At 45.6% G+C, this 21081-nt stretch overlaps 1 protein-coding gene across 1 annotated transcript in view; it reads left to right on the forward strand.

Moving 5' to 3' along the window:
- Upb1 (beta-ureidopropionase 1) overlaps positions 1-21081 on the forward strand; it is a 31590-nt gene that overhangs the window by 10047 nt on the left and 462 nt on the right. Inside the window, exons 4-9 of the mRNA XM_034524269.2 lie at positions 5934-6028; positions 10324-10485; positions 12139-12308; positions 17634-17715; positions 18380-18422; positions 19620-19774. Coding sequence (XP_034380160.1) covers positions 5934-6028; positions 10324-10485; positions 12139-12308; positions 17634-17715; positions 18380-18422; positions 19620-19774 — 707 coding nt within the window. The remainder of the gene's footprint in view (positions 1-5933; positions 6029-10323; positions 10486-12138; positions 12309-17633; positions 17716-18379; positions 18423-19619; positions 19775-21081) is intronic.

Here is a 21081-nt window from a genome sequence, read left to right on the forward strand (position 1 = left end):
GTGCTTTTTGAAGACCCATTTATTATCTTTGATTTGTTTGCTCCTAACTTCGGAAGGTTGTAGGTCTTTTGGTTTTGCTAGTATCGCTACGATTTTGTGAAGTTATTCCTTTGTGTGTACCTTACTCTGGATGCTTGCAGGAGTCTTTCAGTATAGATTACTTAGGTCTTCCTATGTTTTCTTTACATTCTTTTATTCTTTGCCAAAAAAAAAAAAAAAAAAAAAGATTTTGTTTTGTTCTGTTTGTTGAAACAGGGTCTCTCATTGTAGTTCTAGCTGTCCAGAAACTTTGTAGACCAGGAGGGCCTCAAAATCACCGAAGGTCCACTTGCCTCTGCCTCCCCAGTGCTGGAATTAAGGGCGTGCTCCACCACACCAGCTAGTTTAGAGTTTTAAATGAACTTGATTCTAAACTCAGGCTTTGCTTCTTCCCATAAACGTGTTGAGATAAGAGGAGCAGAATCATTGGATTTTGGGGACAGGTCTGTATAAAGCGGAAACAAAGGAGGAAGGGCAGGAGAAGCAGCCATTTCATCAAGGCAGAACAGTGACTGAGTGAGTAGCGTCAGGATCCTTCTGTGTACTTCTTTTTTGGAGAGGCTAGAAGCAGAGGGAATGATACTGAAACTGGTCTTCTGGGAAAACTGACTGCCATCTCTTTCCAAAATAAGGTGCTAAGCAATAAAGTTGCTACATGGTATCCAACTTTAGCTTGATCTGCTGGGTCTAGACCAAAACAACGCTTTCTTACAATTTTTAATAAACATTTCTCTGTCCCATCATATCCTTACTTCCTGATTCTCCGTTGGGGTCTGTCTTTAGCCTAGTTCCAGAATTTTCTCATTTCTTTCTACTTTTCTATGCCATCCTTTTTTACTCTTCACATTGTACACCTTATATTTCTTCTTACCCCACTTTCTCATCCTTAATATAGACCTGCATTTGAGAGCTTACCAAGAACCCCATGAGGGAGTCACGATAAGGCTGTCTCGAAGCCTCCTCTGCCAAAGAAAGGAGTCGGTTACTCTTAAATCTAGCCTCAGGCAAATTCACAGAAGGACAGAAAACAGCCACATTCTCTGCTAAAATATCCCAGGTTCTCCAGTTGTCGGTATTGTTCTCCTCTAAAACCTCTTGAGCTGAGCCCATGTCTATGGTCCATGTTGCTCTCAGCTCTGTCTGACAAGTTCCTACTGAGATAGCCCATTAAGCACGCAGTCATTTATTTAGTCCAAAGATTCAAATCCTTCCACATTCCTTCCAAAAAAAAAAAAAAAAAAAAAAAAAAAAAAAAAGGCATCTGTAGGTAATTCCTCTAGGCTCCGCCCAACAGCTAACTAGCAACAGTTTGCTTAGCCACAAGCCAACCTGCCAGAATAAGGACTGCTTAGTCACTCATTTTCTCTCTCTCTCTCTCTCTCTCTCTCTCTCTCTCTCTCTCTCTCTCTCTTCCTTTCTCTCTCTTGTGCTCTTGCTCTCTCTCGCTCTCTCTCATTCTCTCTCTTGCTCTCTCTGTCTCTCTCTTGTTTGGTCTCTCTCTCTTTCTCTCTCTCTCTCATTCTCTCCTTGGCCCACTTGCTGAGATGCTCCCTCCCCCTCCCCCCCCCGCCCCATTATACCACAGCAGCCCACTCCTAGTACCAACTGCTATATTAATTTTTTCCCACCACTGTAATAAGCACCATTACCAAAAGCAACTTTTCGAGGGAAGGATTTATTACATCTTCTCAGCTAGAGTCCATCCTGGAGGAAAGCCAGGGCAGGAACCTGGAGTCAGGAACTGAAGCAGAGACCATGAGGGAATCCTTACTGGCTTGCTCTCCATGGCTTGTTCAGCCATCCTCATACAATTCATAACCACCTGCCCAGGACTCCCCTGTGGACTGGGCTCTCCCATATCCATCATTAATCAAGATGATGTCTACACAGACTTGCCTACAGGCAATCTGATGGAGAGGCATTTTCTCAATTTAGGTTCTTCTCAACAGATAAACTCTAGCTTGTGTCAACTGACAAAGGTCCAACCAAGACAATAACTGAGCCTGAAGTTCAAGTTTGCTAGATTTTTCTGGCCAGTAAGCTTCAGGAATCTGCTTGTCTCCATCTCTATCTACCTTTCCAACACACCCAGTTTTTTATGTGGGTCCTACGAATCCAAACTCAGGTTCTCATGCTTCTATGACATTTACTTTACCCATGAGCCACCATGTTACCCATGAGCCTCCACTTTACCCATGAGCCTCCACTTTACCCGTGAGCCACCACTTTACCCATGAGCCACCACTTTACCCATGAGCCATCACTTTACCCATCCTGTCAAGACGAGAAAGAGGATAAAGGACATGGTGGCCATTATGGTATTGCCCCTTTTCTTGCTATATTTATGTTTTTCTTCTTATTTGGCTCTTGTCTACAGCTTCTATTAGACTATAAGCTTCGTGATGCCATTGCTTACAAGTCATTGGTTTTTTTGTTTGTTTTGTTTTGTTTTTGGCCCCCTGCTTCCCTTATCTATAATGGGTGCAATAACTGATGTAGAGAAAACACTAAGACATCTGGTAGATGATGTAACCATCTCTTTGCTTTGTTTCCGGAACTCATGCTCAGCCATCGGTGCCTAGCACAAGCGCTTTCTCCTTTGTGAGACCCTGGAGACTACACTTCTACCCCGGGGGGATTTTAGTACTCTGTCCTGCTAGAACGTATGGCCATCTGGGGTGATTCGAAGGAGAAATGCCCTCCATGGGTTCAGTTATTTGAGTATTCGGTCCCCAATTGTTGATGCTGTTTGGGGAGGCAAGGGAACAACCTTAGAATAGCAGTGAGAAGATACAACCTTAATGGAGAAAGTAGGTTACTGGGAGACAGCGTTGAGCTATTACAGCCTAGCTCCACTTCCCTTCCTCTTCCTCGTCTTCCTCTTCTTCCCCTTCTCTTCTTCCTCTCTCCTCTCTCTCCTCTCCTCTCCTCCTCCTCCTCCTCCTCCTCCTCCTCCTCCTCCTCCTCCTCCTCCTCCTCCTCCTCCTTCTTCTTCTTCCCCTCTCTCTCTCTCTCTCTCTCTCTCTCTCTCTCTCTCTCTCTCTCTCTCTGCTTTCTATGTGTGGTTGAGATCAGAGATGTGATCTCCAAGCTTCCTGTTCTCCTTGCTTACTGCCATGCCTCCCCCGCCCTTATAGACCCTCCCTCTGGAACTGTAAGCCAAGATAAACTCCCCTGTAAGTTGCTTTCGGTCATGGTATTTTCAGCAGGGCAACTAGTACACAGTCCGAGATCACAAGCTATCTGTTTCTCTGTGTAACCCAGACCAGCCTCAAACTCAGCCTGATCCTGCCTTACCCTCTGAGTCCTGGGATTTTTAAGTGCATAACACTCTGTCAGATATCAACGTGTTTTTCTCTAGGCCAGCAGCTTCTAAGAACAGAGTAATGTCTTCATCATGAGGCTGACTCAGTGTTAGGTCTGAGAATGTGGGACCCCTTCCCCCTCCTGTTGAAAAAAAAAAGTTACTGGGATTTTGCAGTCCCTGGCTCCCTCTGATCTCCATGCTGTATCTTCTTTTGGCAGATTTATTTGTGTTGGGATATTTATGTACACAGGAAAAGAAGCCTTTCGAAGGGAAATAGAAATTTGGAACCCTTAACAACTTGAAACGAAATCAACATGGGAAATGTTGTTCTCTGGGGACACTTAAGTTACTTCTTAGATTCTGGAAGCTGAGAATTAATGGTCATCAGGGACTATTTTTGTTATCAGCAGCTCTTCTTGCTGGATTCCTTAAAATAGATTTTTTTTTTTTTTGGTCTGGATCGAAAGGGCTTTAGGGAGCCTAGAACCTGGAACCAAGACTTCCTGGACTTCGTTGGCAACATCTTCTGCCACTAGATCAGGGTGGATGACAGTGTTACTGATATCATGCTAACCCATAGGACCAGGTTTACTGAGACCAGGACAAATGTGAACTTGTGGCTTCTCTTTCTTTGATGGGGGGGGGGGCGCGGATCACAATGGCTTTGCAAGGTGTGAGAGCTGAGTTGCTCATTCTCTCATTGGCTGTTGCCATGATTCCTAAATAGGCTCCAAACTCCATGCTGGTGCTAGGAAAACACAACCGGATTACGTCATGAGGTGATGCGTTTCTTGAAAATAGATCAGTCTGGAACCAGAAGAGCATTAGCAAAAACATCTGGAAACATCTGTTCAGCTAGTCCATTCAGAACAAAAGGAGGTGGGTTCATATAAGACAGGGAGCAAAAGACTGCTGAATGGGTCAGTCAACATATGCATACCTCAAGAAAAACCAAACAGATAACAGCAACAATAAGCCAGTGAGCCCAGAAGAAAACAATTGGGGTGATGGGCAGGGAGTGTGAGCAACGAAGAGAGGATGAATTCAGACTTCCCTGGAAATATGCAGCAGGATACTCTGCATGACTAGTAATGAAGAACATGTACTAAGACAGAATCTAAGCAAGCCTCGAGTGTGCTAGCGAGGCGCCCTATCAGTGAGCTGCTTCCAGGACACGGAAGCCATGCTTAATCATGATGAGGTATCCGTTTGCTTAGCACAGGAATAGATAGAAAGATAACTGCTTTACTACAGTATTTCACATTTGCCCAATGTGATAGTTTTTGTATATGCTTGGCCCACGGAGTGGCACTGTTAGAGGGTGTGGCCCTGTTGGAGTGGGAGTGGTCTTGTTAGTGTGGGCGTGGCCTTGTTGGAGTGGGTGTGTCACTGTGGGCATGGGCTTTAAGACCCTCAGCTGCCTGGAAGCAAGTCTTTCACTAGCAGCCTTCAGATGAAGATGTAGAACTCTCAGCTCCTACAGCCTCGTGCCTGCCTGAATGCTGCCATGTTCCCACCTAGATGATAATGGACTGAACCTCTGAACTTATAAGCCAGCCCCAATTAAATGTTGTCCTTGTGAGAGTTGCTTTGGTCATGGTGTCTCTTCACAGCAGTAAGATACCCAAGGTAGTATAACAACATTATACATAGCTGAGAGTCCCAGGGTCAAACTCCTAGTGTGATCCCTCTGACCCATGGTCTTAGTTAGGATTCCTGTTGTCATGAATAGACACCATGGCCACAGCAACTCTTATAAAGAAAGACATTTCATTGGCAATGGCTTACAGTTCAGAGATTCAGTCCCTTACCATCATGGCAGGAAGCATGGTGGCATGCAGGCAGACATGATGCTGGAGAGGTAGCTGAGAGTTGTACATCTTGATCCTCAGGTTGCAGAAATGAACTGTGAACCTGGGCTTAAGCCTTTTTTTTTTTTTTTTTTTTCCCCAAAAAAGATGGTACTTTCTATTGGCCACTCCCTGTGGGCCAAGCATTCAAACACAGTCTATGGGGGCCATTCCTATTCAAACCACCACATCATGTGCATTCAAACCATGTACAGAGAAGTGCTGTTGTGAACACCACACGTATGGAGATGACACACATGCTATACTGTTCCTATATGTGTTGGGAAGGAAGCAAATACTAACCAGTGACTTTAGGTTTAGGGACATGATTCAATGGTACAGCACTCTCCAATATGCATAAGGCTCTGGGTTTAAGCCTTAGCATTGAAAACATAGAACTCAGGTGGTATAGCTAGAGTGGTTGAGTTTGAATTCAGTACAACATACATGCACACAAAATATTCTACTGAATTAAATTCCTGGCATGATCCTGGAAATGATGCCTTTATCTTTGGGCAAGTCACTCCTGCCCAGTAGTTTCCAAACTATAGGATTATTGAACAGATTATTTCTGAAAAAGTCTCCCTGTCCCCAGAGAAAAAAAAGTGACTTGCTCTGGGCTAAAGATAACCCACCAGGGGTCATGTGATTCACTCCTAACCTTTTTCTCTCTCCCTCCCTCCCCTCTCCCTCTTCCTCTTCCTCTCTCCCTCCCCCTTTCCTCTTCCTCTTAACAGATATGCCCTTCGCTTTTTGTACACGAGAGAAACTTCCTTGGACAGAGTTTGCTGAGTCAGCAGAGGACGGGTGCACCACCAGGTTCTGTCAAAAGGTGAGGTTAACTGTGCTCCGGGGTGGTGACTGGCAAACCCGTACAGATTGCAGAGCACAGCCCACAGCTGTCTGACGTGCCTCTTCAGCTTGGAAAATATTTACCAGATAAGATTAGATAGGACTTGGACACTTTCACTACTGTCGGGTTTACTTTCATTTAAGTTTGTAGTTTCAGAGCGACAAGGGCCCTTTTCCCGGCTTTGCTGGTGACAGGCTGCAGCCTGGGGAAGGATGGTTTGGGGTGACTTCATGGAAAATCTGGCAAACGGCAGAGCTACCACTCCAGGATGAGGGCCATTTGTCTTCTCTAGACCTTTGCCCTTCCCACTGGCTGTAATTCAGAGAAAGTTTCAACACACAGCCTGTCTCATAGTGTAGAGATTGAATTTTATTTTTCCTAATTAAAACCTTGTAATATATGAGATCTGATCCCAATTATATAAACTGTTCAGAATTCTCAAATCTCTGGAGACAGGAGAAAAAAAAAAAAGTCAGGGCAAGAAGGTTAGGAAAGAACGGGAACATTTGCAAATGGCTGCAGGGAATCCTTTGCGGGGAGTAAGAGTGTATCAAAATTAGCTCGGTTGTAACTATTGCACAACTCTGGAAATATACTGAACTCCGGCAGCATATACATCACCTTAAAGGAATCCTTCTGGGTGGGCAGTGATGACTTATGCCTTTTATCCCAGCACTCAGGAGGCAGAGGCAGGCGGATCTCTGTGAGTTCGAGGCCAGCCTGGTCTGAAAAGTTCCAGGACAGCCAGAGCTACACAGCGAAACCCTATCTTGAAAAAACAAAAATGAAACGAAACAAACAAAAAGCAAACCAAAAAAAGAATGGTTCTGTTCCTTGTGAATTATATTTTAGTAAAGCTGTTATAAGAAAAATCCATACTAGTTAAGAAATTAGGAATGATAGATAGTGTGTCTTTATTCTCAGCTCTAACTGCTTTCTGTTCTCATTCAAACTCTGTATTATGCTTAAGGAGGTCTGGGGCAGAGTCATAATCATAGTGATATTTTTTAAAAAGATCTGTCTATTTTATTTATATGAGTACCCTGTAGTTGTCTTTAGACACACCAGAAGAGGGCATCAGATTCCATTACAGATGGTTGTGAGCCTCCATGTGGTTGCTGGGAATTGAGCTTAGGACCTCTGGAAGAGCAGACAGTCCTCTTAACCACTGAGTTGTCTTTCCAGCCCTGTGATTTTTATCAGTGCAAAATTGTGATTCTCAACATCTGTTCTGACAAGCCATGTCGGGGGACGGGGGGGTGGGGGGGACGGGGGAGAGAAAAATCTTATCAAGTTATTGATTCATTGCTGTGGTCAAAGGAAGGGGATTGGGTGAAAACCGTTTCCCCTTGGTAAGCCTAGGTTAGGGCTAGAGGGAGAGTGAGGTAGAGCTGGTGCCAGAGAACACTTGTCAACATCAAGAGGGACCAGGGCCCCTCATTAAGGCTACAGGTAATGATGGCTTAAGTGGTACCCAGGACGTGACCATCTGAAGTTGCACACTCCGTTAACAGGTTCTGATGTTTGTATTGGAGGCAGAAAGAATTCAGTGCCTGCCATGGCCTGACTGTGTTCTCCAAGACTGAATGGTTAGAAAATTAATTTGCTATATGTGTATTGGGAGGAGAGGTGTACTATATAGGTAGGTGGGTCATGAAGATTTACCTCTTGTGTGTCATGGGGGATATTTAGAATATGGCACTCGATCTGGCTTGTTCCCAATCTTGGCCATTCTCCTGCTGCTCTAGCTCTGGACCGCGGCTATGGCACCCATGCGATGCCAGCGTGGCGGCTGGCTCTGCCAAACCACCATGCTGTCCACAATGCTCGGCTGAGTCCAGACCATTCCCGCTGTGCCTGCAGTGCCCGGTAGAATGCAGATTCCGAATGCTTAAAGATTATCCAGTAGATTTATATATTTGGAAATGCTCAATTAAGAAGATGCTCTCACAATTAGAATAGTTAGCCAATATCTAACCTTTTGATAAGTAGCTACCCAGGACTGCTCTCGAACCATTGAACCATCGGTCCTACTCCATGGTTGCTCATCTCCTGCTTTCTGTCTCCTCCCCTTCCTCTTTCTGCCTACCTTTCATACTGCCCAATCACTGAGCTTCACTGCATATACAATGTAGCAGTAGCAGGAAATTATCCTGCTATACTTGTGGGTGGATTGCATCAGTATCTCCCAAGTGGTTCCCCCCACCCCCTTTTAATAAAAGCAAGTTCAGTCTCTTCTTACTCTCTCACCCTCCTCTAGCACAGTTAAGCACAGTGGCCCAGTAGTTGCTGGCTGCTGCATGTTTAGCCTTGGATCTGGATCTCCAATGAAAAATCTCTGTTCTCAGTGAGTTGCCCGATCTCTGTTACTCTGTTGTAAGAGCACAAAACAGACTAAAAGGCAAGGTGTATCTTACTATATCTGAGAAGAACAATGATAATTCATTGTGAATCTTTTTTAGATGGGGATGAGTCTACATTTAGTAGCCTGGAACTCTCTAAATATGTCTCCCAATCTCGGCTCAAACTCATAACTTTCTCACTTCAGCCTGCCAAGTCCTAGAATTACAGGAAAGAACTGCCATACCTGACTCGATTTTACTTTTTTGTTTTTAAATCTTTCATTTATTCTTTGACAATTTAATACATGTGTGCAATATATCTTGATCCTATGCACCCCCAAGCTCCTCCCATTCCAAGGACACACCCCCAACATGGCCCCTCCAACTTTTGTGTCCTCTCCTTGGTTTTGGTAATTCAAGAGTACAATTCATTTTTTTTTTTATCCTATGAAGAATATTAAACTTGTCATCTGCCATGCTTTTGCCTTTACAATTCAACTCTATGAAATGTGTCCTCACTGCTGGGACTCAGACCGTCAAAACCTTGCATTGGGGAAACCTAAAACACTGTATCCATTAGAGATTCTCCAAGTACCTCTCCCTCCCTGCCCTTGAGAAGAAAATCTAAAACACTGTATCCATTGGAGAGTCTCCAAGTACCCCTCCCTTCCTGCCTCTGAGAAGCAAATTCGACGGTCTATACTGTGAATTTTATTACTCTAGGATTCCTTTATAGGTGAAAACCATTTTTTCATTTTAATGAGATAACATCATTAGCATAGCGCCCTCAGGGTTCATCAGTCTTCAAGCATATCATAGGAATTCCTAACATGACATGGGTGGATAATGTCTCATTGTCTTCATACACCACATTTTGTTCAGCCCTTCATCTGCTGATGGACAGAGAAGCTGCTTCTACTTCTTGGCTCTTAATGATAACAAATAGTGTGTCTCTGAATATGGATTCATCATTACACCTGTCTCACTGAGTGCCTACTGTCTTAGAGTTTTTCTGCTATGAAAAGACACCATGACCAAGGCAACTCTTATAAAGGACAATATTTAATTGGGCTGGCTTACAGGTTCAGAGATTCAGTCCATTATCATCAAGGCGGGAGCATGGCAGCATCCAGGCAGGCATGGTGCAGGAGGAGCTGAGAGTTCTACATCTTCATCTGAAGGCCTGTTAGGATAAAACTGGCATCCTCGAGCATTGAGGAGAAGGGTCTCAAAACCCAACCTCACAATGACACATTTCCTCCAACAAGGCCACACCCACTCCAACAGGGCCACACCTCCTAATAGTGCCACTCCCTGGGCCGAGCATATGCAAACCATCACAGCCCCCTTTTTTGGTCTTTGAAGTGTTTGTGTACAAGTGGTATGTCATAGTTCTCTGTTTAACATTAAGGGGTACCTGTATAATTTCCTAGAGTGCCTGTATCACTTTATATTCTCATCCCAGCATTAAACAGGAAAAATTATTCATATTCATTCATTTCACATTCTCTCTTTCTGTCTCTGTCTCTCTTTCTCTCTTTCCATGGTTTCACTATGTAGTCCTGGCTGGCCTAGAACTCACTGTGTAGATCAGTCTGGCCTCATGAATGCCAGAATTAAAGATGTACACCATCTGGTTATTGATTATTCTTATGTAAACAGCTGTAGGCATCAAGACAAATTGGCATATATATATATATATATATATATATATATATATATATATATATTTTTTTTTTTTTGCATGGGGCTGGAGAGATGGTTCAGCGGTTAAGAGCACTGACTGCTATTCCAGACATAAAATAAATAAATGATTTTTTTTAAAAAAAGTAATTGCTTTAAGTAATAGCTGGGAACTAAGTCTACATGTTTAGGAGCATCATTAAATTCTCCAATTAAAAAAATTTTTTTTGATGGTTTTCAATTCCCCAGCTGGCAAAGAAGCACAACATGGTGGTGGTATCTCCAATCCTGGAACGTGACCGAGAGCATGGGGGGGTTCTGTGGAACACAGCTGTGGTGATCTCCAACTCAGGACTGGTCATGGGAAAGACCAGAAAGAATCACATCCCCAGAGTGGGGGACTTCAATGAGGTGAGTGCCAGTCTGGATTTGATGGGCTTTTCTTGGGGAGAAGTTCTGTATCGGAGGCTGTGAAGTATGTTGCTCGCTGCAAGGGAGTAGCATTGTCGTCTTCAGAAGGTCTGATAGCGTTGTCCTGCATCACACAAACAGATGAGATATTTGAGTCACAAACCCTTTTAGCGGCGTAGAATTTAGAGACACTTTGTATGTATGGGGTAACTTGGCTATCTGCAATATATTCCCTCCAGATAACTGGTGAGTAAACTAACATGCAAATAAACAGTACACAAATGTGAAATTACTCCCGTGAGCCCTTGTGAAGGGGCTTATGAAGGGACTCCGAGCTCCTAGGCAACCATGATATGATCCTAGTTCTAGTGGATGATAGTCTTTCTGACTTACGTGGTATCTAAGTTGGCTTTGTGTTCAGGTAGGTGTTTTTGAATATGCCTGTTTGTGTACAGTGGTGGTTACGCAGGACTTCTTAGACCCACTGGAGATAGGAATTCTGGGAGAAGGGGCTGTTCTGATTGGTAAATGCCAATCCACAAGGGGTGGGATGCCAATGAAGGGCATTTGAAGGAGGAAAAATGAACTCTACATTATATCAGGATACTAGATCTGGATTTGAACTTGACTTTTCAAAAGGACCAATAGTTCAGGATGTGCTGTTCCTGACTCCCACACCTCATCCCTGCTCCAGGGGGTTTAGACTGTTCTCAGGCTGGACAACAAGGTGAGACACCGTCTACAGGGGCTACAGGGAGACTGAAGAGCTGCTGTTTCTAAGTAACAGCTGGAGGTGGGTCAGACACGGTCCTTACCTGTTTACCCCAGGGTTAATCATTAGCTCCCTGCTGATATCGCTGGTCCAAGCACAGCAGGATCTGCTCAGGGTCCATGATGTGTACATATCCTGGTTGCCGTCTAACGCAGCCAATTTTGAAATTCACGCAAGAAACCTAAGAGCTCTAGGAGCACATCTGTTTGCCACCCACCTTGCCCTCTACCCTCCCCTCAACTATATTCATCCTTATCAAGACCTTGAAGTGGTACCCTTGGGGATCTGACAGGGAAGGAGGACTGGGTGAACAAAGTTCCCATTTGCTTGCCCTGCAAGGGATCCTCAATCTGAGGCAGGATGCTCAATCTGCTACGTGGAGGGGTATGTGTTCAACTCTCAGATTTGGTCTTAGTTGGTTAAGTCCCAGACTAATTCAAGTGACGTTCAGTTTCCAAAAAGGAGTCCTTGCTCTCGGTGAGTCTGGGTCTTTTTTCACCTCTAGCGCTCTGCATGAGGATGTGTGGTTGGTAAAGACCTCTTCCTAACATTGACCTAACCCCAACCTTTCCTCGTGTGTCATGATTGAAACCTTACCATAGGTTATCCCGGAAGCCATGTGATAGATCACAAAGCAGACTGTGGGTCAAATACTCAGGCCATTGTGCTTTCCCCTTGGGGTTGCTTTGTTATGATGTCTGGGTTTTGTGTGTGCCCCAACACACCGAAATTCTGGACCTTAAAATAGAGTCACACCCATGTGTTAATTTTAGATCACCGGTGATAGTCACCTCTGCTGAATCTAAGGAAAGCTGACATGTTTCCGCTCTGAGGCACCAACAACAGAGCTCTTTGTTTGTGTTTTTTTTTTTTTTTTTCAGTCCACTTACTACATGGAGGGAAACCTGGGCCACCCCGTGTTCCAGACCCAGTTTGGCAGGATCGCGGTGAACATTTGCTATGGGCGGCACCACCCCCTCAACTGGCTCATGTATAGCATCAACGGGGCTGAAATCATCTTCAACCCATCGGCCACCATTGGAGAACTCAGGTCTCTTGGTGGGAAAGCTCCCCGAGCGGGGGGGGGGGGGGGGGGGGTCTTTCTAAGGCGCATCCACTGCCTCGAGCCTAGAGTCAATCTGTGGGATTCTGGCATGGGTTTGGTAAACCATAGGAAGCAGGCACCATCACCAGGATGTCTAGATTGCAGCTCTGTGATGGCACAGTTAACCATTTTTTTTCCAGTGGGGGAAAAAAAAAAGCCCAATATGACCATTACAAAATCTGAACTTCCCCAAAGAGCCATTCTACTGTTGGCAGCAACCTTTGCTGGGCTTCTGAACACAGGGACAAAGACAGTTACTCTCAGCCTTCTACATGATGGTCAGAAGCTCAAAGTCTGACTTCTTAATGGAGTACAACAGGTGCCTGACCAGCATGAACTTCCGGACAGGGGTCTTCAGTCTTGAGCCTCAATTCTGCCATGCCGAGCAGGAAGGGCAGTCCTCCAAAGGACCTAGAAAGTAGCTCCACCCAGAGGAACAGGGGATAGTCCAGGAGATGAATGAAACGTTTTATAATATGTAACAGGAAGTGTTCGAGTGTCAGCCTTGTATCTCCAATACAGGTTAAACTGCTTTGTTGTGGTGTTGCTTGGGGCTGGAGCCAGGTGAGCACTTGGGCAGGACTTGCAGGGCAGGGAGTCAGCTGAGATTACCCTACATGGCTATGCGAAGGTGGGGTGTCTCTTCCACTTTGGCTAAGCACTTGGGAAGATTGCGAGTACATTTGTCAGTTTTTCTCGTTGATGCGAATAGATTGCTAACAAGACTCCAAGAAAGGAGAATTTATTTTGGCTCGCAGTTGAAAGGGATGAGCCGTCTTGGCGGGGAGGTAGGAGGCATGTGAGGTGGCTGGTTGGTCACATTGCATCTGCAGTCAGGAAGCACAGAGAGAGTGCTGATGCTCCCCTGCTGTTCTCGTTTCCCAGTTTTTATTTAATCCAGGCTCCAGGTTTGATGCTGAACTGCCTTGGGGTTTAGGATGGGTCTTTTTTTTTTCCCCTTTTAACCATCTATAGAGATGCTCTCATAGACTCAACCAGAGGTAGTCTTGGAGATGACTCCAAGTCATTGTCAAGCTGACAATGAAGATTAGCCACCACCATAAGCCCATTCGTTATACTTGAATATAGTTTTATTTCTATGAATACATTGCAGCTGTCTTCAGACACACCAGAAGAGAGCAGCAGATCCCATTATAAATGGTTGTGAACTACCATGTGGTTGCTGGGAATTGAACTCAAGACCTCTGGAAGAGCTGTTAGTGTCTTAACCACTGAGCCATCTCTCCAGTCCAAACACATGGCTTTTAACTCCTAACATTTGACTGCTGGTCTTCAGGCCTCAGACCTGTCTCATAACGCAGTCTTCCGTTGTTGTCTTGAGAGTTCCGACATTGTTCAGAAATCCAGTCTGAGACTCAAGGAAATTTGTGAACGTGGTGGCTGGGGTCAATTCTAACATACAGTGACATAGAACAAACATTCTTGTCTTAAAAAGGAACATAACAAAGAAAGATCAGGCCAAGCAAGGCTGGAGTCCAGCACAAAAAAACACCAAGTCTCAAAGCTCCATGTCTGGCTTCTGGGGCTCTTGATGGCATCGCCTGGGACCCTACAGTCTTGAGTAGCCCCACCCCTTTATTTCTACTGCAGGCACACCAGGTCTCCTCCCTCTTGGGCCAGCAATTTCCATTCCTACAGACTACTTCAGTTGATGTCCCACAGTCCCCACATCTCCACTGTCCCAGAGTCTTCATAGCAACTTAGGCTCCGTAGCTTCATCCTTTAAAGACCCCATTGCAAGGAATCCGACCCTGCTACACACACACTTCATGGCTTCGGTGGCTTTCTGGAATCTTGATGTAAGCCACTGTGACCCTGTAACTCTTACATTTGCATATTGTACCATGGAAACAATGCTACCAGATGCTGTTGCTAGCTTGAGATGTAATCTGCCCCTCTTTCCACTACAGCCACAGTGGCCTCTGTATGTCTAGTAGCTGAACCTGGGGAAACTCTCCCTGAGGTAGTGGCTTTCCAGCATATAACCCTTAGGTGGCCATTCTCAATTCAACTTCTTCTCTTTCAAATAAATTTGATTTTTACACACTGGATTCTGCCCCCCAAGACACCCATCTCCTTTCTTCCATCCCTTTTCTCCTTTTCTTTGACTATAAATGTCGCCAAAGCTGTGCTATCTTGGACTTTCCTTTGTCCAGACAAATTGGTCTTTTTGCTTTTGAATTCAGCTTTGAGGTTCAAGGTTCCAGCTAAAGTATATTTGGCATAAACGTAGCCTCATTCTTTGCCCACGATCTAAAATGAATGGTACCTACCCTACTTCCTGGGTGTCTGTATTCTCTTCCGGAAACATCGTTAACAGCATCTTACAGCATCCAAATTTATATCAGCATTCAGGTCTTTAAAACTCTGAGCAAAATGGCTTATTAACTCTCTTTACAGAATCCCTTGGTATCTCTGGTCCACAGCTCCAAACTTCAGTGTTCCCTCCAATTGTCTATGAACCATATAGCCAGGTTTCTCAAAGAGAAGACCCCCCCCCCAATGTCAATGTTCTGAATAGTCACTTTTCTTATTACTGGGGACCACAAGTCAGGCAAGAAGTAATTCAAAGGAAACAGGGTTTATTTTGAAGGCATTCTGTGGTCCAGCTCATCATGGCAGTTGAGTCATAGCAGGAGGAGTGTGAGGGTTGTCTGGAGGAGGAGGCAGAGGGAGATTAATGCCGTTGCTCAATTAGCTCTCTCCTCTCTCCTCCCTCCTTTTAATTCAGTCTAGGACTCCAGCTCAGGGGCACAGCACTGCCCAAGTTTGGGGATAAGGGTGGGACACTCCTCAGTTAAGTCTCTCTGAGAATTCCCTCATATCCCTCATATATATTCTCAGAAGTGTCTCTCCTAGGTGATCCCAAATTATTACAAGTTTGAAAAGCTCTAGGAATTTACATGCCAACATCCCAACCCGGAACGGACTTCCTCCAAAGCATGAGGATGGTAAAGCAGGAAATGCTGGCTTCTGTTCTGTGGCCATGCCGCCTGTGTTCTGTCCCACTAGGGTTGGGGTCATGGGAAAAGCTCCATGCTCTCAATGCATTTTTATTCAGTTTCTTGTAAATGTCAGAGACAACTTTTAATTTACTTTCGCTTTGAAGCTCCTCTCTTGAGTAACACCCCTCTGCAGTCAGAATTTTCACAGCAGGCTCCTGGGAGACCTAGAATGTAATTCTCCAGTCGCTTGTTAAGTGCATATGGAGGAGGTGCGGTCTGGGTCTAAGAGAGGTGCTTTTAAGTAGAAGGAAAAAGATCAAACTTTGGATTTCCCCCTCGAGGTTTCTGCTCAGAAAATATGTCTCATGGTGCTTTGAATGCAAGTAACTGTCCGTTGTCAGTTGAAAGGCAAGGTAATCATTACTCATTCATCCACTAGGTCTTAGTGGGACCTTGGGACTACCTCGTGTGGTAACCCTCTTCTACCGCTGTGTATATGATTTAAGAAGGGAATGGAAAGAGAGCTTAGAGGGTAAAATTGCCTGCTGCCAAACCTGACAACCTGAGTTCAATCCTGAGGACCCACAGGCTAGAAGGAGAGAGCCAAGTTCCTATAAGTTGTTCTCTCATCTCCAGATGCATACACAGAGATAGATAGATAGATAGATAGATAGATAGATAGACAGACAGACAGATAGGTGATTGATAGATAGATAGATAGATAGATAGTAGATAGATAATAGATAGATAGAGATAGATAGATAGATAGACAGACAGATAGATAATAGATGGATAGAGATAGATAGATAATAGATAGATAGACGGATAATAGATAATAGATGGATAGAGATAGATAGATAGATAATAGATAGATGTATAGATAGATAACAGATGGATAGAGATAGATAGATGATAGATGATAGATAGATAGATTAGATAGATAGACTCTAATTTTAAATTTTTATAATATATTTAGGGAACTCCATCTTTTCCTCAGATTTCCTAGAAGAACCTGAAGTTTACTTCCCAGGCATATGGGTGTGAACTGGCTTCTGGGCAAACCCAGATAGTTACCTCATGTTATGTATGCATAGGATCTCCTTGGCCTCTTATCTTAAGCTTTTCTTAGTTGCAATGAAGCAAACAGAAGCAACCCCATGTAATATGCCCGAGACTCCTTATGTCCATGGCAGCCTTACTGAAAACGATTGTCTTTTCCTTCCTTGGCCAAGAATTGCCCAACCTTCCAACTTTCAGGGGTATGATGAGCATGGAATGCCATAGTGGTCTCTGGGAGAGCAGTGCGCTTCATGGGATGAACAGTTAATGTTGCTTCAGAATTGGAGCCTAAGGAAGTGACGCCATAGACGTCACAGGGTTGCGTGTAAGATGTTTGTGGAGGCGTGACGGTATTCATGATACAGAAGCTGGCAGCCACAGAAATGTCAGGGTTAAATAAATCTCAACCTATTTCTTCTACCGGTTAGTGACAGTAAAATGACTCATAATAAAGGTAACGTAGCATGGTGATAAAAATCTATGAGCAATGGGAAGATATGAGATATGTCCCTGCTATGTGTGGTCAGAACTCTGTGACTTTGGGGGTAAGGGGACAGTGCTCTGGGCAAGGATAGTCATAAGAGAGTGGCAAAATAATAGCACTTAGTTATTAGGCTGGTGAGGATTCTGGAAAATTTTCTTAAACTAATATATGATTATTTGTATAAGTGATTGATGTTTCATTTTTTAAAAAGTGCAGTGTTGTGCAAAGCCCCACATTGTGTCACCATCTCCAAACCCATCCCCCACAGGCCATGCACTAGTTCCTTAAACCCTAAGCTCCAGTCTGATACAGTCCCACAGTTAGAAAACTACAACCATGTAGAACTTCTTCTCCATGAGCATCGGAGCTGGGTCATCTCATTTGACTGATGTTTTGAAGGAGAGAGAGATTCTTGGGATAAAGTTTGATACATGGCTGCCTGAACCCCAGTAGATTATGGCCCCATGGATTCTACCTTTAGATGGCTTTCCCTAGGAAGCTGCTACTGACTGAACCAGGGGTGGACAAGCAAGCCAGTTAGCTTGTCAACCTTTTGTTTTCTGTCTTAGATAACTCAGGAGGACCCGGTCCTCCCGGTGTAACCTGGGCTGGTTTTTAACTCAGAGACCTCTCACCTCAGCTTCCTAAGTGCTAGATTGGTACCATGGCAGCTCTGCTCGAAGCCTGGCTGCATCTTAGAGCTGAGCCTCCACAGAGTGGCTGAGGAGTCTACAATGTGCTTTGTTCTTACCCCCTTCACAGTGAGTCCATGTGGCCAATTGAAGCCAGAAACGCAGCCATCGCCAACCACTGCTTCACCTGTGCACTCAACCGTGTAGGTCAGGTACGTGTCTGAGGTACTGCTTATGGAAAGGGGCTACTGGCTGCTGGCCTCTGAGGGGACGTGTCACCTGCCTTCTTGCTCCTTCTGCATACATGCCACAAATTTTAGGGTCCCAAGAGAGAAAATGGCTTAGTCTGGTAGTTTTCTTTTGTTTTTTGTTGTTGTTGGTGGTGATGGTGTTTTTTTGTTTCTTTGTTTTTTTGTTTTTTTTGACCTTGCCTCTTGCCTTTTCTCTCCTCTTCTTTCCCTCTCCCCTCCTCTCCTCTTGGCTCTTCCTGCCCCTTTATTCTCCTCCCTTCCTCTCCTCTCTGCTCTCTTATCCAAGGTGGGTATCATTCCACAGGTAGGCTGACCTCACATACATTGCCCAGCCCTGAGAATTGTGGGTACCGAGTGTCTCCTTGCTCCAGGATTATAAACCCAAATACAAAATCCAGGTCTTGCCTTGCCTGTCGAATTCCTTGCTGGCTTCCTAAGGCCCGTCACTGGCCTGCTGAACGTTGAACAAATCCCTTGCTGATCGCCCACTGAGTGCAGACCCCAGCCTCTCTTCTCTGTTTTCTGCTTGGGCTTCTTGCTGGTCTTGGTCTGGCTGAGTGATCTGGAATGACTGTCCTGGTGCTGCCACCTAGAGGCTCATCCCAGCTTTGTACTCAATTCACAGGAACGCTACCCCAATGAGTTTACTTCTGGAGATGGAAAGAAAGGTATGATCGTGAACTTTTCTGTTGCTGGGCTTCATCATCCCCTGTTCCACCTACTTCCTATGGGCAGGGTCTGCTCCACAGCCTGTCCCCTTTCCTTGGGCACCAAGGAAGGGAACACTGTGTCCTTGCATGTACTGTGGAAGTCTGGCGAGGGTATGGATCTGTCATGGGTGGCCACCTTGTTCCCCAAATGGGCATCATATGGAAATGGACTGGGCTCTCTGCCACCCCAGGACTATGTGAAACTGGACCGTGAAGATATGGGGAACCCCTCTGTGAGGTCTCTAGAAGGGACAGAGGGACTGGCACATGGGTTCTCATCTTTCTTCTTCCTTCCCTACCTATCCATCCATACTGGTGATGTCCCCAGAGTCAGCACAGATTGTTGTAGGTCCTGGAGTCCTCAGGTGGCTGTGATCTGAAGGCAGCAACTAAGTAACACACCTCTGCTAGAATTCCTCCACCCTGAGGTCCTGCCTCTCTAGCCAAGAACGTGAGAGGGAAAAAAGAGCTGCTTTGCTCACAGGGGTGTTCGTGACTGGGTGGGTCCCCCTCAGAAAGAGCCAGGAGGATGAACAGATGCCACCATCTGAACTCCCAGATGGCACCTCACACTTGCAGAACTTCCAGTCCCATATGCATCTCGATGACAGACAGACAGACAGACAGACAGACAGACAGACAGATGTGGGAAAGGAGGTTCTGGGCCTGTCTTAAGAGGGACCACCTCATTCAGCTGTGGTGACCCTTAGCACCCTGTCAAGGGCGTAGCCATACAGAAGAGCCTTAAGTCAATCAGCTCCAGGAAAAGAAGGACAGACCATCCAGCTTACCAGGCAGACCCACCACAGGAAGTGGAACACACAGGCCATCCCTAGAGACAGAAACTTTCCTTGGGTTTGGGCAGTTTCTGTTGAAAGCGAAAGGCTAGCCCACCTAAAGCATGCCATCTAGACAATGCTCTCAGGGGTAGGGTAGAATGACTGACTGATGTGAAAGCAAAGCTCTGCCTCCCCTCCCCCCCCCCCCACCCTGCCCCCAGGACCTTTCAGTCTGAGGGAGGGAGACTGGAAGGTGGCAGACCTGGGCTTGGTTATGAATGCTTTCTCCCGAGTATCCTGCCATGTGCCTGCCTGCCCTTCTTCAGAGCCCACCCTGTGTACAACCTCATGGCTACTTCCCTTTGCCCCCTTAAAGCTCACCACGACCTCGGCTACTTCTATGGTTCGAGCTATGTGGCAGCTCCGGACGGCAGCCGGACCCCCGGCCTCTCCCGTAATCGGGATGGGCTGCTGATCACTGAGCTCAACCTCAATCTCTGCCAGCAGATTAATGATTTCTGGACTTTCAAGGTGGGTACCCGTGTCCCCTTCTGTTGCCCCATACCCTGCTTCTCCATCTCCAGCCAGTCTGCAGCGGTGGGAACTTCAGTGGCCAAGTTTGCTCCAAAGGGGAGTTGAGAAAAGGTGCCAACTCCCCCACTCAGCAAGAGCACTAAGAGTCTGCTGGCTGTGGGGAAGAAGTACTGGGTAGCACGACACACAAGCAGAGATCTCAACAAATTCTCCCTTCATTTGATTTAGATTCTAGGCGTCTTTGCCCAGATTAATCTCAATTTCATTTGTCTAGAGAACACAGCGGGTTGGCTTCTGTAATCCGTTTTTTTCTTTCCAGGCATTTGCAGTTGTCACAAGATAAATGTGCATGTCTGGCTCAGCCTGTGGCCAGGCTCCACAGTCTAGGCATGGAAACAATAGTGGGAATCAGGTCACATGGGAAAACTGGAGCTTTGCCTGGCTCCGACTCCACCCTACTCGGTTCTGTTGGTGCAATCATCTTCTGTCCCTAGGACTTAAGAACAGTCTCATAAGCTGCCTGTGGGGTCAGCAGTCCAGGAGTGCAGGTGCTTGCCACGCTGAGATGAGACAGTGGTAGCCAAGGCCAGGACCCCTGGAAGGGCTCCTGACTTTAGACAAAGAAAATGTATGTTCCACTCTGTGGGACTGGATGGCTTTGCTCTAAGTCACCGGATGGAGCCACGATGTGGACTCTAGTCCCCCGACTTTATCCGAGTGTGAGTTCTTGGTCACATTCCAGAGGCCCAGATTCTTATTGGATAAACAAGATTTTGCCTGTGAAAAGGTCTCCTGATTTCCCTGTCATCTTCTTGGGGTTAAAGCAGGATTCCCTCTCAGTTCGAAGTTAGAGCCAAGAACTCAGCCAGCTCTTTCGCCATGCATCTCTGGGAGCAACAAGCAGAGTGGTTTCTCTTCAGACCCTTTCTCAAACCAAAAGCCTTCCCAGTGGTGATGGGTGTGTGCTCGTTTCCAGACTGTTGGGAGGGGCTGGCACAGGGGAGGGTGTGAGGGAGAACCTACCTGGGAGTGAGCAGCTTTGGTAGAGCACCCAGCTTTCCAGCCCAGGTCTCCATCTGTGCCTATAACAAGATGCTACACATAGCAGGCGGAGTTCCAGTTTCAAATCTCTGCTCTGAGGTGATATACGCTCCTCTTCTCCATCCTGCCCTAAGCCTGACCTGAGCTGAGAGGTGAAGGTCAACTGGGGTGGACTGTAGGAACCATCATGCACTCTGGAACTTCTCTGGAATTCCTGTTGAGATCACAATATGAACATTCTTTGTCTTATTACTGTCTCAAAT

This window comes from Arvicanthis niloticus, chromosome 20 (genome assembly GCF_011762505.2).
Source record: "Arvicanthis niloticus isolate mArvNil1 chromosome 20, mArvNil1.pat.X, whole genome shotgun sequence".
In the NCBI taxonomy this organism is placed as follows: domain Eukaryota; kingdom Metazoa; phylum Chordata; class Mammalia; order Rodentia; family Muridae; genus Arvicanthis; species Arvicanthis niloticus.